At 39.3% G+C, this 16,602-nt stretch overlaps 1 protein-coding gene across 1 annotated transcript in view; it reads left to right on the forward strand.

The window, feature by feature from the left end:
- The first annotated feature begins 255 nt into the window (after positions 1–255).
- The window catches only part of spty2d1 (SPT2 chromatin protein domain containing 1), a 39,395-nt gene continuing 23,048 nt past the window's right edge, over positions 256–16,602 (forward strand). Inside the window, exon 1 of the mRNA XM_087996623.1 lies at positions 256–388. Coding sequence (XP_087852749.1) covers positions 329–388 — 60 coding nt within the window. The 5' untranslated portion in view covers positions 256–328. The remainder of the gene's footprint in view (positions 389–16,602) is intronic.

The raw sequence follows: 16,602 nt of genomic DNA on the forward strand, positions 1-16,602 counted from the left end.
GTACGTCAAAAATGTGTTTAGGCTCGGTGTTGGGTCTGGGTTGTCTCTGCAATGTGTTTAGGCTCGGTGTTGGGTCTGGGGTGTCTCTACTATGTGCGTGCACTGAATGTTAGCTCTAGGGTGTCTCTGCAATAGACTCTGGGTGTGAGCAGGATTGTATCTCGTTCCATCCCGTGTCTTTTTTCGGCCGGTTGCGAATTGGGTGACATCATAGTCGGTCACGTGTGCTCTCCGTGGCCGGAAGTGATGCTCGGTTTTCCGGTAGTGACGACGTTGCGTGGTGAATGGTGCCTGAATCTGGAGCCGCTGCCGGATAGGCCCCGGAGAAATGGACTTCAGCAGCATCCTGAGCAAAGCATCGGAAAACAAGGTGGTCTCGCAGGTCCCGGTGAGTGACAGCTGCGAACTTTATTAAAAGTTGGAGGGTGTGATTCCCTCCCCTTTAAATACACTGCACTCAGGGGCACCTCTGTGGATGGTTATGGTTTTAAATAACCCATACATACCGTTTCTCTGGCTTTGGCAGAGATAACGTTAAACCCTTTAAATACTCCAACACCCAGTGTCCGGCCTGGAGCCGTACTGTTCACATGAATCCCTTCAAAAGTCATTCCACGCAGCGACAGGTTTAGAGAGTTCATTATAACTTTCTGATATTTAGAGTCAGACCTGCGCATTATTACCTCAGATTACTGACCCTTTAACGTTAGTTTACAAACTGCAGGCCCATTTCCCAAGTCCTTTCTTCTCAGTTTCTTGAGTATGTTGTTGCTTCCTAAATCACAGCCTGTCTTTCCCGGAATACCGTTTTTGAACTCTGCCAGATCAAAATTTCAACAAGTCAAAAAGCCGAAATAGCTCTTTCCAAACCACAAGTCACCATGGTGCATATTAGTAACAAAAATAAACTCTCCCACCCTATCATTTTTGACCTGTTTGTAAACTTTGACATAATCAAACATTATATCTTTCTCTCTCTAGCTGGGTAGGACTGCTGTCATCTGGTTCCATTCTTATTTGCCCAAATGTTGTCAGCAATATCATCTCCACACCATTACCTTTAGTGTTAAATACCACTGTGCCAGATGAAAGTCTCATCTTTTAAAACGTTCTAGGTTCCCAGCATGTGACATTATATTTTGTCACTAATTACCCAAAGCAGTTGTTATTTAAGTGTCGTAGATGGCTAGTCAGGCTGTAGGATATATAGAATATATTTTTAAAAAGTAATTCATAATAAATCTGTGTTCTCATTGAAATGGATTCAACAAAATAACGTAGCACTTCTGAAACTTGCTCCCAGGATAAAGCCATATAAATTTATTAAGTCTATGGTCGAGGGTTGAGAAGATTGAAACCTTTACTTTAAATATTTCATATTAATTTTTTTTAATGTTGATTTTTCATGCAAGAATTAAGAGCAGATATAGGCCATTCTGCTCCTCAAGCCTGTTTTGCCATTCAGTGCATTCATAATAACTAGCCAGGGCTAGGAAAGCAGCTTTGAACAAAAATGACAATAATTGCAATTTGAGCCTAATACCTAATATTTTCTGTTTCCTGACTGATTATTCCTCAAATTATTGAGTGAGATAATTCATTTTAACATCTAAAATTGATTTTTCACTTCTATATTTTTACTTTGATTCAACTGGGCTAATATACTTTGAATTTTTCTAAATGTGCCCTATCTCTGCTGTTCAATGTTTTAATGTTTAGGATTCCTTTTAAACCTTCACAAAGTAGCTCCTCCATCAGTAAAATAAATTGAACTTTGTTAAATTTAATTCATCACATTTTTTGAGATTCCCCCTCCAATATACAAATTGGAATGGTTTCTATTTCTGTCATGATTTCTGTAATCCCCTTAGATATAAGATGACCAGACATGAATCCAACTGTAGACCAGGTGTGGCCTGACACTACAGCATTTCAGTTAGCAGAAAATATTACAGCAAATTGCCTGAGTTCAGAATTTTAAAAAAATCCCTTTACATTATTAAAAATCACACAACACCAGGTTATAGTCCAACAGGTTTAATTGGAAGCACACTAGCTTTCGGAGCGACGCTCCTTCATCAGGTGATAGTGGAGGGCTCGATCGTAACACAGAATTTATAGCAAAAATTTGCAGTGTGATGTAACTGAAATTATACATTGAAAAATTGATTGTCTGTTAAGCCTTTCATCTGTTAGAATACAGTGATAGTTTCACTTCTTTCATGTGTAAATCACAAAACCTTTTCTTTAAGTTGCATTCTCGGGTTAGCTGTTAACAATGGTGATAGCTAGACAATATATTGAAGGTGTTAGCCCCTGTGTTCTCTGTCTATGACCTGATGTTTAGATTGATTCTAATCTAAAAAGTGAGATTACAGAGTTTTACATAAATTCATGCAGTTTTTGAGCTCAGAGTTCTACATGAATGTATGCAGTTTTTGAGCAAAGTGCAATGTGACTCTGCAAGTCCCTTTACATTATAGCCTTTTCTCAAGGGATGCTATGCAATTATTTTTTTTAACTGAAGCAGAAGCATTTTTCTTGAATTGTTTTTGCTTGCAATATAATAGGCCCAAGTGCATTAGTAAAGATGTGATACTGTTGTTAAGAGTAGGTCTGCAAACTCTGTAAAATGCTGCCCATTCATCAACGTGGGAATGAGTGTTAAAGCTATGACTGTATCAAACTATTTTTCTAAATAAGTTTTGTTTCATTGCACAAAACATCTTCAGTTTCGTTGTAATATTTTTCAGTTACATCCAGAATTTCTGCAGTGATACTGTACAGGCAGTGAAAGGCATAGATTGAAAGCTACTATAAATTTCAAGTGAAAAAATATATCAAATTGGCACCTGCATTATGTTGTGAGCACTGTCATTTGGGGGGGGGGGGTGCAAGTAAATGATAATGTAAATCTGGAATTGTTGATTAAATGATGACTGCTTAATTATTATGTATTCTCTGGATTGTAAGGAAAAAAAACGATTGTGACTGAATTACAACTATCACAATTTGGAAGTCTTAGAAGGCTGTAGGAGGAGTCTCAGTATTGAGCAGGGATTAAGTATTAGACAGAATTGGAATTGATTAAAAAAAAAGACATGAATGACCAAAAAGAACATGATGCCAAAGCTTATGAGGCAACTTCAGTGATAGAATTTCCACATCTGCTGTATTTGAGGTAACAATTGATAATGAAGAAGGATGTTACATGAAATTAGTAACTGTCAGACTTGACACACAACACTGCTTTTGGAGAATATAAATAGACAGCATTTTCTGTTGAGTACAGAAGAGTGAAATCAGGCACACCAGTCAAAAATAAAATCAGCGAAGGACTATTCTGACAAATGTAGGGAGAGATCAACCTAGGGAGAGAGGGGGTACATTTTATTTATGAACAACATAAAGCTGAAATTGATGTTCTAAATGTTTTGGGATTTTGTGTGCTTAGCTAGTTGTTTGGAAGAACAAGCTTTTGAGGTAAATTCATGTAGTATCACATTTGGTAAGTATGATCTAAACATGCTGAACAGCAAACAAAGCTTCAAAGTTGATTGACAGCATATGGAAATACCAAACTGCTACCTAGGAACTGGCCAAGATGAGGTTCTCATTGAGTCAGCTCTCCGCATCTTCCTTTTTCTATTTGTGGTTCTTTAAGTTGCTGATCTGTTTTTGCTAGTTTTAGTCATTTAGGAGATGGGCGGCATGGTGGCACAGTGGTTAGCACTGCTGCCTCACAGTGCCAGAGACCCAGGTTCAATTCCCGCCTCAGGCGACTCTCTGTGTGGAGTTTGCACATTCTCCCCGTGTCTTCGTGGGTTTCCTCCGGGTGCTCCGGTTTCCTCCCACAGTCCAAAGATGTGCAGGTCAGGTGAATTGGCCATGCTAAATTGCCCGTAGTGTTAGGTGAAGGGGTATATGTAGGGGAATGGGTCTGGGTAGGTACGCTTCGGCGGGTCGGTGTGGACTTGTTGGGCCGAAAGGCCTGTTTCCACACTAAATAATCTAATCTAAACCTAAAGCATATTTGGGAATTGATTTGGAGTACTTTTTTTTTGCTTTTTTACAATGCAGCTTTGAATAATTTACTGCAGGTAAAGTCATAATGTGCTACAGCTAATTGTAATGTGACATTGGGTAGGACAGAGAGTTGCAGCTGTTTCTTTGGGTTTGTTAATGTGTAGCTGTGCTGGTCTTGAATGGAAAGAGAAAAAAACTTGACTACGCAGCACATTTTTCTCGAGACGTCATGCAACAGCAAACAGCTGTTAAACCCTGGAGATTTATGGCCACCCAAAATATTCACTTTTTTTTTCTTGGTTGGATTGGCTCCACCTAAATTTTCTTTTGTCTCTGTTGATGACTATGATCATGAATAACCCAGTAACTTTGCAAAATCAATACAATGTTTTGATTGCTTTCTCTTTGCATCATTGGTGATGCCTGTTTCATGAAGCAAATCGTGTTGTGTCATGTCGAGGCAGCTAACTGCAGCAGAGGATTAACTTTGTACAAGACTGTTAAATTATTTGAATCATGGTCACTGTTGTTAGTTGACTCAGCACAGTAATGTGTTGCTGGAAGAGCGCAGCAGGTCAGGCAGCATCCAGGGAACAGGAGAATCGACGTTTCGGGCATAAGCCCTTCTTCAGGAATGAGGAAAGTTTGTTCAGCAGGATAAGATAAAAGGTAGGGAGGAGGGACTTGGGGGAGGGGCGTCGGAAATGTGATAGGTGGAAAGAGGTCAAGGTGAGGGTGATACGTCAGACTGGGGTGGGGGCGGAGAGGTCGGGAAGAAGATTGCAGGTTAGGAAGGCGGTGCTGAATTCGATGGATTAGACTGAGACAAGGTGGGGGGAGGGGAAATGAGGAAACTGGTGAAATCCGAGTTCATCCCTTGTGGTTGGAGGGTTCCTAGGCGGAAGATGAGGCGCTCTTCCTCCAACCGTCGTTTTGTTGTGGTCTGGCGATGGAGGAGTCCAAAGACCTGCATATCCTTGGTGGAGTGGGAGGGGGAATTGAAATGTTGAGCCACAGGGTGGTTGGGTTGGTTGGTCCGGGTGTCCCAGAGGTGTTCTCTGAAACGCTCCGCAAGTAGCCGGCCTGTCTCCCCAATATAGAGGAGGCCACATCCAGATACTTGGATTTTACAAATTTCGGGTGCAGAGGATGCAATAGATGATGTGTGTGGAGGTGCAGGTGAAGATTCACCTGCACCTCCACACACATCATCTATTGCATCCTCTGCACACAGATTCACCTGCGTGAAAAAATTGCCCCTTGTGTCTCTTTTATATCTTTCCCGTCTCACCCTAAACCTATGCCCTCTAGTTCTGGACTCACCCACCCCATCCTTCATGTTAGTCCAACCTTTTCCTGCTTTAAACATTCTGCTCAATATAACTGACTATTGTGCAAAAGTGCTTAATTAACTTTGAGCACTTTGTGACACCAGGATTGTGAAATGCAGTGTACAAATGCAAATTGTCTAAGCAAATATGATTTTCCCAAGACCAGATAAAATGGTGTTGGTTGTTCAGCCCATTTTGGTTCATTTATGCAATCAAAATACTTTCTCCCACATTTTGCCTATAAGGCATTGAGAACAATGGCACATGTCAAGAGCAGTTCATTATAAAACATCACGATGTGGGTCCTGGTGCAAGACCATAGTCAAGCCTTGTCTAGAACACACTGTCCAGTTTTAGTAACAACTTGATACTTGGATTTTACAAATTTCTATCACATTATCTCTCAGCAGTTTATGGAATCCAGCAGTGTGTAAATTGATTACTGCACTTGCCTACAAAATTTTTACAATTCAAAGTGATAGCCTTGTGCATTCTCAGGATGTGGGAGGTTCTAAGTAAATATAAGATTTTGCCTTCTATCATGTGTTTCCCAGAGCAAAAATGCATGTTGACTCTTTTTAAGTAAAATTGTTAGTTCCAAATTTTAGGTGACTCACAGCAGGCAAGTTGAATAAGGTGGGAGAAAGTGAGTATTGCAGATTTTGAACATCAGAGTTGAAAGTGTAGTGCTGATGAGAAAGTGGATATGGTATGAGCAGGTAGGGAAAGAGTTAAGTTTAAGGTTGCTTGGCAAAAGGCTCAGCTAGCGTGACTTGAATCAGATAAGAACTTCCAGTAAACAATGAGGTGCTGGAGGCAAGGGTAGTAGGTTAACAAGGTGAAAAAGTATTCATTTATTCGAACCAGTTAACAAGATGAAGCATTCATTATTATTAAGACAGTTAAACAAGGTGAAAAGCATTCATTATGTGAAGCCAGTTAAGGTTAAGAACATTCATTGTATAACACCAAATGACTTAATCTCTACTATTGGCACTTTCTGATTGTAACGCTCAATATGAATGTTGCCTTATCCTTATGTTGCTCTCTGTAAGTGACTATATAATTCACTAAGGATCTGCTGTTCAAGAGAATACTGAGAACTCATGTCTCTGTGCACTTGGGCGATGGTTCTCTCTCCCTCCAGAAGGAGGTAGAAGGTTACCTCAGATTACAACAGGATTTTGCTCTGATGGGCCAATGGTTTGAGAAGTGGCAGATAGAGTTTGATTCACATAAATGCGAGGTGCCGCATTTTGGGAAAGCAAATCTTAGCAGAACTTATACACTTCGTGGTAAGGTCCGAGGGTGTGTTACTGAACAAAGAGACCTTGGAGTGCAGGTTCATAGCTCCTTGAAAGCAGGTACATAGGATAGTGAAGAAGGCGTTTGGTATGCTTTCCTTTATTGGTCAGAGTATTGAGTACAGGAGTTGGGAGGTCATGTTGCGGCTGTACAAGGCATTGGTTAGACCACTGTTGGAATATTGCGTGCAATTCTGGTCTCCTTCCTATCGGGAAAGATGTTGTGAAACTTGAAAGGGTTCGGAAAAGATTTACAAGGATGTTGCCAGGGTTGGAGGATTTGAGCTGTAGGGAGAGGCTGAACAGGCTAGGGCTGTTTTCCCTGGAGCGTTGGAGGCTGAGGGGTGACCTTATAGAGGTTTTTATGAGGGGTATGGATAGGATAAATAGACAAAGTGGGGACTCCAGAACTAGAAGGAACATGTTTAAGGTGAGAGGGGAAAGATATAAAAGCGACCTAAGGGACAACTTTTTCATGCAGAGGATGGTACGTTTATGGAATGAGCTGCCAGAGGAAGTAGGGGAAGCTGGTACAATTGCAACATTTAAAGGAATGGGTATATGAATAGGAAGGGTTTAGAGGGATATGGCTGGGTGCTGGCAGGTGGGACTACATTGGTTTGGGATATCTGATCGGCATGGATGGGTTGGACCGAAGGGTCTGTTCCTCACTGTACATCTCTGTGACTCTAAGACTCTAAAACTACTGTCTGAGCTTTGACTGATGAAGGGCTTATGCCCGAAACATCTATTCTCCTCCTCACAGCCTGACCTGCTGTGCTTTTTCAGCAGTACACACTCAGAGTTGGGTAAGGTTCCAGGGACATAGTGTGCCAGCTGTAGAGAGAGTAGAATGGCCAGCAAAGAATCCAGTCTTTTGTTTTATATATGATATTTAACTGGTATACCCTTTACTCACATTAAGATGGGTACGCCCTTCCTATCCTTTAGTCTTCTGCACTGTATCAAGTATGTTGCAAAGATAAAATCAGGATTGCTTTTGTAAAATGCTGTCAAAGTAGTGCTGATGATAGGTTAAAAAGTTGTAATATCTTTGTAAGACTGATCTTAAACTTAATAGTTTTATTTTGTCTATACCTAGATTTTTATCTATGCCGTTTACAATTTATTAAACTGCAAGGGTGATGAGTCCCCATATGCAGAGTATACATGTTGGTTTCCATTTAGTTTGTGCATAGAGAGTGATTGATGGTGATGATGCATTTATTTTGCATATCTAATCATGATCCCAGAGATAACTTACTGGATTCAGAAAGAGTTTTAAAAAAGGATTCTCCCACAGCCAACCTTAGCTATACTGATAATGCTGTCAGCTGCATATCCCAACACACACCAGTCACAGTACAAAAGCACTGCTGCATCTTGTGTTAACAGAAAGATCTGTATTTTATCTGTTTTCCTAGAAGTATTATCTTTATTAATGACGGTATATATGTCAAAACCATAAGTTCTGTAATAGTGAAAAAGTTCTTCACATCTGCAGAACATAGGAGAACTAGTTGGGGGTGAAAACTGTTGCTGTTATTAAATGCACTTAAAATATACAAATGAGTTAATCGTAGTGCTCATCTCTGAAAGCACCATCTGTCTGTACTGCTATATAAACCTACAGCATTCTCAAAAATAGTATTTCTGGTTCCAGGTGGAATCCCTTGGACAGTATTAATGATTCCAACTATTCAAATTAGCAGTTGGCTGTTTAAAACCTCAGAGTTTTTGTGGCAGTTTAAAGATTGACTGTGAATGAAAAGAGTCTTTCATTGAAGGCACCCTTCAAGTATCAGGAATTCAACTGAAAATTAAATTGAAAGAAGGAAACTTATTTTCCTGCAATAGACAGCATAGGCAGTGTTGAGGCTATTAGATGGGTTTGTATAGAGAGAAGGAAATGAAACACATTGAGAAAGTGACTAGATGAGGTTATCTATTAAGAGACACTTGTTAAAATGGTTCCAATCTTTGGATGAATTAGATTCTGGACATTGAATCTGTTTTGAGAAGCTTAGGACTTTGAGAAATTTACACTGCAAATACTATGCCTGTTATTTTCTGAGTTCAGTCCACATGCGAACCACCTTCTGTGTAAAACATTTGCCCTTCATATCTTTTTTTCAAATCTTCCCCTCTCACCTTAGAAATATGTCCCTTCGTCTTGAAATCACCCATCCTAGGGAAAAGACACCTACCATTAACCCTAACTATATCCCTCATGCTTTTATAAACCTCTATAAGGCCACTTCAACCTCCTACACGCCAGTGAAAAAGTCCCAGCCTAACTTTTCTTTATAACTCAAACTGTTCATACCTGGCAATATGTTGATAAATCTCTTCTGAACCCACTCTAACTTAACTACATCCTTCCCATAGCTGGGCAACCAGAACTGGACATGGTGCCTCACCAATTTCCTGGACAACCTCAACATGCTTTCCCAATTCCTATACTCAAAGGAGTGAGTAATGAAGGCAAGATTGCTAAATGTCTTTTTGACCACCTTGTCAATTTGAACAGCCTGATGAAATATTAGGTTAAACTTTTGTATGACCAAAATTCACCACCAAAATGCAGCTGTCCCAATCAGTCACTTTGTGGATTACAAATTCAGCATTGCCTGAATGGATCTTGAACTTACATGCTTTTGTACTGAAGAGAGCATACAACTAGGTCACCAAGTTTTTATTGAAGTAGACATATCAAATCTTCACTTGGGTTTTGCAAAATTATTAGATCAACATTTTTTAGACAATGTTTCCATCAAATGTTTAACAGATGTTTAAAGCTCATTGCCTCCTTTTTTTTTTGAAGCCAAGAAGGCCGAGTTCGAGGTTAATGTGATTTAATTCTCCACACAATGTTTCTTGAGGCCCCTTTACAACGAACAAGTGGTTTTCGAAGTTCAGGAATGTGTGTTTCCGTTCAGGTTGTAAGTTTGCTTGCTGAGCTTGCAGATTTGTTTCTGTTTCTAGGTGTGTACTTTGCTCTAGAATCTTTCCTGAATACGAATTTTCTTGTTGAGACAATCTCGCCAGACAGACCAGGAATGAACAAATGAGTAGGAGTTCTCAATAAAAGATGTAACTGGGGAAGCTGATTGCAATGTTAATGATTCTGAAATTCCTTTTTCCCAATGCTATAGACCATTCTTTGAACTTGTCCCATTGCTATCTCCTTTTCCCTTAAAACAGTGCCTCTGTCCTTTAATGTCTCCAGCCTTCCACTCTCTCAGACCTTCTATTTCGTTCTCCCACCTGTACCTCCAATTGTGCCTCTTCCCTGCCTCTGTACTTAAAATCTAGTATATCTTTAACTTCTTCTAGTTGTAATGAAATCTCATTTACCTGTCTTCTGTTTTCACAGATGCTACCTAACCGAATATTTACTTTCTGCATTTTCTGTTTTTGTTTCATATTTCTAGCACCGACAATATTTTATTTTTGTATTATGTTACAATTGCCTATTGGCTTACTATCTTGGTTACAACTTAATTTTAATTCAAAACTCAAACTAGCTGTTATTTAACCAACAATTGATTTATCTGTTTGAAACATTAGATTTCATAATTCTAATTAAAATGAATTTTGACATTCTATACCAGACTTGTATTCACTTAGAAGACCTAAGACAGTTTAATATTTTGTCATCTGAGGATGTCCAACCTTTTTAAAATTGGAAAAAGCTAGTAAATGATTTACATGTGATTAGATAATATTCTGAGCTGCTGTACACAACATTTGCTACACAATGCAAGAAGCGCATAAAACCCCTGTTCATGAGAGTGTGACAACACCCTTGCCCCACAATGTACACAAACAAGTTTATTTCACTCCTTTCAGAGATAACATTCAAGGACAGATGTGAAAATTGCATCATACAAAGAATCCATGTATTTTTATAAAATTGACCAAGATTTTCACAGACCAAACTGAAAATCCTTCTAAAAGCAGAACTGCTACTGTAACTATTATTGGCTTTGTTAGCTTTTAGCTGAAGTAACTCTACAGTAATTAGAAACTTTGGCTGTCGCAGTGACTTTTTGACTGTGGCTATTCAATGTGACTTGTTCAGTTTTCAAGAATTTATATATCTACATTGAACTTGTGGCATTTTTTTATCACATTTGCCTGTGGGAGTAATGTGCTGATACACTGAGACTTCTTGGCATAAGTCTGTCTGTGCTTGGAATTGAGCAAGTTTCCCAGGAGATATTCAATGATCTCATTGTGAAAACAAATAGATTTAAAAAGTGTGCAGGCCTGTCCATACTGGAGTGATTGCCTCTAACTGGATCTCAATCCTTGTTTCTTTTCAACCAATTTTATCTGTTTCTCTTCTCTCCTCTTGCCCACCCCCATTTTGAAATAGTTCACACTCTGATACCATGGAAATTGGCAGCTTTCAATATTATTTCATCCAAACCACCATCTTTGTGTGAGCTCAGTGAATGAGCAATAGGCATACTATTTTCCCGTGGTGGGTATTGCAACCCCCAACAAACTTGATCCACTTTCAGTATCCTTAGCAGTGAACTCCAATTTACCTCATTCTCTTCAAAATGAGGCAAATTATGCAATCCAAAATGGCCTAGCTAAGATCAGCTAGTGCAACATAAACTCAAATTGATCCTGATCTGGTACTCATGTCCTGATTTTGATTCCAATTTATAAGAAATTGTTTTGTCCCCTCTTTATTCATGTACTAAAACCTAGTTCCTGCCATCAAATACTATCATTGAATCTTGGTGTGACCGTATTTGCTTGATCTTCAGTGAAAGTGCTCTGTGCTATCTTCATTCTGTCACCATGTCATTTATTATGTAGCCTCTTTGCATTAGACAGGCTTTGATGTGCCTATTTCTGGCACCGACTCACAACTTTGCTTGACACAATGAGCAGTTTTGTTTAACAGGGGTATGGCACACTTCAAAATGACAATTCATATCTTGGACATCATAAAAAGAGAACAAATCAGGTCCCAAATCTCTTCTGCGTTCGAATAGAACTTGGGTGATCTTCCACTTTCCTAATTGTTCCCCATATCCCTTGATTTTCTGACAAAACAAAATTCTATCTATCCCAACGTTGAATATTCAAAAGTACAACACATGCCATCTGCTACCTTTGTTCACTCATTTAACTTCTCTATATCTCATAGCTTAAATTCTCACCTAAACTTGCATCATTATCAAACTTGGATACGTTTTTCTCAGCCTCTTTGTTTGAGTTATTAATTCAAATTATAAATTGCTCAGCACAGACCCTGTGATGCTGAGTTACAATCTGCCAACTAGAAAATCCCTGTTTATCACTGCTGTCTGTTTCCTATCCATTAATTATTCTCCAGCAATGTAAATATACAAAATAAGGATTCATGAATAATATGTTAACATCATGTGTAGCACCTTTTGGAGGCCTTTCAGAAATTCAGATATATTCTATTCATGTTTCTCCTTCTCCACTGCACTCATTTCCTCAAACTGTAAATTATCAAAAGCAAGCTCCTTTTATAAACTATGATTTTCTATTGTTAAACTTCCTTTATAGATTCCAACACTTTCCTGATGATTGTCAATCTAACCAAATGGCAGGTTACCATTTTCTCACTTCTTCTTTTCTTGAATAATGGAATTTAGTTTGCTAATTTTAAATCTGATCACCACTCTCAAACTGAGGGAATTTGGAAAATTATAACCAGTGGATCCACTGTCAACAGCAATCTCTTAGAATCCAAGAATGTAGATTAGAATAGATTAGAATAGATTAGAATCCCTACAGTGTGGAAGCAGGCCCTACTGCTCAAGTCCACACCGACCCTCCAAAGAGAACCCACCCAGACCCATTCCCCTACCATATTATTCTACATTTACTCCTGACTAGTGCATCTAACCTACACATCCCTGCACACTATGGGCAATTTAGCACGGCCAGTTCACCTAACCTGCACATCGTTGGATTGTGGGAGGAAACCGGAGCACCCGGAAGAAACCCACGCAGACACAAGGTGAATCTGCAAACAGTTGCCAAGACTGGAATTGAACTCGGGTTCCTGGCGTTGTGAGACAGCAGTGCTAACGACTGAGCCACATGCCATCAGGTTGTGAGATTTAGTGGCTTTTGGTTGTTCACGTTTCATCAGTATGTTTTCTAGTTTGATACTGTGACTTTTAAAATTCCTCAATCTTATCATTCCTTCAGTTGCCCTCTATTTTCGGTGCTACAAAGTACCACAATTTGTACGTATTACTTCAAAAAACACATAATTTTTGCAAACTGAAAATGTGACCGACTGCACTATATACTCCAATCTCCTCCAGGAGGTGTGAATAAGGGAGGACAAGACATGTAGTGTATGATCTGTATGGAGAAGTGAATTTTCAAAAGGAGATCATGTGAACAGCAGTGTTTGACCACCTATTTATGTTTCCTACAGCAAAGAATTTGTTTGTTCAATATTTCTGCCATTTGTTTTCTGTTTCCACCTGTAAAGGATCATGTTTGTATTAGCTACTTTTTATATACTTGTTAAAAATATTTCAATTCATTTTTATGCTCCTGGCTAGATGACTCTCTATTTCTTTTTAATCAGTGCTTGCTGGTTTCTAAAACTTCCAATTTTCAAGTTTTCTTTGAGGTCTTGCAAGACTCTTATCCTTAACAATCTTCGTAAGCCACAGATGAACATTTTTGCTGAAACCTTTTTAAATTGAACTTATTTCATATTAAATATTTTGAATCATTTTGAATACTCCCGTTGTTTAGCTGTCGCTATGTTTTTGAGTGTATTTAAAAAATTAACCTTAACTAGCTCCCCCTCGTACCTATACCTACTAGTTAAGTTTAAGTCGTGTTTTGCATTCTTGAATGTTACACACAAACTTGATACATAATTCATTTTTAATCGATCACTTTTTTTTCCCCAAAGGACCCTTTACTACAAGATTACTGATTAATAAAGCTGCACCAATGTTGCGATCAGACTTTGCGCAAGGTTTCTCAGTTAGTTATAGCTCCATACAGAATACCCCAAAGTGAAGGTCTGGGGAAAGGAAGCATGAACTAGCTCCCCATCATTATTCACCCATCCTTTTGATTGATTGCATTAAGCTTAATTTAGAAAGAACCTCTGCTGTTGTGAATACTCTGCTCCCAGATCACATGACATTTTGATTTGAGGAGCCAGTTTAACCAGACTTTCAGAAATTAATAAAAAAAAGTTTATTAACTGCAGAAACAATACCAACACAGCACATTGAATAGAAATAATAATTAAGCCTCAAAAGAAAGAAGTTTTAAAAACATGTTTATTTTGGTCAGTCTTTAAATTGTTTGTGAAGAGCAATGTTGCAGCCATTCCAGTGGAGTTGACTGGTGGTGATGTCAGTGATTAAACAGTCAGTTTCACTATCTTTTAATTCTGTAGGTTCTTTGAGATTCTGTAGTTTTGATTTCTTTTGACTGTGATTTGAATTCCAGCATTTAGGATGAGAGAGTCTTTTTACTGTCAAGTTAACTAGCATCTAGTACTCAGAGTGAGAGAGAGAGTCCGGGGTCACCTACTCCAGAACTAATGTGGACGCGAGTTTCCTTCCCTAAAGGACATTATTGATCCAGATAGGTTTTTCTGACAAGCAACAATAGTTTCATAGTTGTCATTAGACCACATCAATTCCAGATTTCTATTGAATTCAAATTTTACCATCTGCCATGGTGGGATTCGAACACTGGTTCACCTACTGTGAACAGTTTTGGTCCCCTGGTATAGAGGGATTGTCTTATGAGCAAAAGCTGAACAGATTGGGACATTGCCTCTCATTCCTCTAAACTCTAGTGAGTAATCTCATTGAAACATATAAGATTCTGAAGGGGTTTGATAGGGTAAATATTGAGAGGACGTTTCCCCTCATGGGAGAGTCTCGGACCAGACTACACAGCCTCTGGATAAAAAGGGTGCCAATTTAAAACAGGTGAGGAATTTCTTCTGATAGTTAAGAATCTTTGGAACTCTTTGATAGGGAAAGCTGTCATGTGTATATTTAAGGCTGAGATAAATAAAGTTTTGATCATTAGGTGAAACCAGGGTTACAGAGAAAACACAGGAAAATAGAATGTTTGATCAGCCATCATCCTGCTGAATGGCAGAGCAGGCTCAAGGATGCCCTACTCCTGTTCCTATTTCGTATGGTCTTGTGGAAAGATTTTAAATGCATTGGAAGTAGTTGGAGGAAGATTTATTAGATCAGTATCTGGAATGGGTGAGTTGCCTTATGAAGAAGGATTGCATAGATTAGGTTTGTATCTACTGGAGTTTAAAACCATAAGTGAGTCGATTGAAACGTGTAAGATCTTGTGGTTTTGACAGGTGTATGTGGAAAGAATATTTCCTTTTGTTGGAAAATCTAGAACTAGGTTGACTATTTAAAAACAAAGGGATCATCCATTTAAACAACCCTTTTTTCTCAGGGTTGCGAGTAAAGTCGGTTCTGCTATAGTGCATGTTCCCTCAATGCGAATTGGCTTTAAAGTGATTGGAGAATTTAGACCATTATTTGTAGAATGCAAACTTTCCTTATCTGTATTGGTTACAATGTGATTCCAGCCCTATTAGTTTAAAAGGCGTGGCTATTGTGCGGTTTTCTTAACATAAGATTGCACGAGAATGGAACTACTATATCAGAACCAACTGTGTTTGGAACTCACTATCCATCAATGATGGATAGGTTCTTGATAAGCTGGGGGTGCGTGGGGATGCAGTAGGATACTGGGGTAGGCAGGGATATGGAATGATCAGATCAATCATGATCTTATTGAATGTCGGTACAGGCTTGAGGGGTCGAATGGTATGCTTCTCTGATTTTGTATATTTGTGTTCAACTGTTTGTGGTGGAATAAATACCATTTTCCCTTTGAATGTTGTTAGGGACCCATTTAGGCGACTAAGTTTCCTCAGTTTTAGATCTGCGAGTCCAAAGATGTGCAGGTCAGGTGAATTGGCCATGGAAAATGCTACCTCACAGCGCCAGAGGCCCGGGTTCAATTCCCGCCTCAGGCAACTGTCTGTGTGGAGTTTGCACATTCTCCCCGTTTCTGTGTGGGTTTTCTCTGGGTGCTCCGGTTCCTCCCACAGTCCAAAAATGTGCAGGTTAGGTGAATTGGCCATGCTAAATGGCCCGCAGTGTTAGGAGTAGGGGAACGGATCTGGGTGGGTTGCTCTTCGGAGGGTCGGTGTGGACTAGTTGGGCCGAAGGGCCTGTTTCCACACTGCATCTAATGTAACTTGATGCAGGCTGGGAATTGACCACGAATCTTGTCAGGCCTTGCATCTCTGTGCATTGTTTTTCATCATGGGCAGGTGGTAGAACTACTTTGATTTTGTTTGTTCACCATATTCTCATATAAGATTTAAGCTTTTTTGGGTCAAAGCTTATGGAACCAATATCTATGCAGATAATGTTTGTAAGGCATGATTTGGGTCCAGTGAAATGCAAATAAAGCACCAGTAATGGAGTTAAAACCAGCATCACTAAGTAATTAATCTTACCATAATTATTATTCATCAGATTACTTTTATTTATGGACTCATAGAGCCAATAGAGATGTACAGCATGGAAACAGACCCTTTGGTCCAACCTGTCCACGGCGACCAGATATCCCAACCCAATCTAGTCCCACCTGCCAGCACCCGGCCCATATCCCTCCAAACCCTTCCTATTCATATACCCATCCAATGCCTCTTAAATGTTGCAATTGTACTAGCCGCCTCCTCATCCTCTGGCAGCTCATTCCATACACTTATCACCCTCTGCGTGAAAAAGTTGCCCCTTAGGTCTCTTTTATAAAAATCTTTCCCCTCTCACCCTAAACCTATGCCCTCTAGTTCTGGACTCTCCGATTCCAGGGAAACGACTCTGTCTATTTACCCTATCCAT

Source organism: Chiloscyllium plagiosum, unplaced genomic scaffold (genome assembly GCF_037043375.1).
Source record: "Chiloscyllium plagiosum isolate Xiang-an unplaced genomic scaffold, Cpla_swu_hap1 HiC_scaffold_18, whole genome shotgun sequence".
Classification (NCBI taxonomy): domain Eukaryota; kingdom Metazoa; phylum Chordata; class Chondrichthyes; order Orectolobiformes; family Hemiscylliidae; genus Chiloscyllium; species Chiloscyllium plagiosum.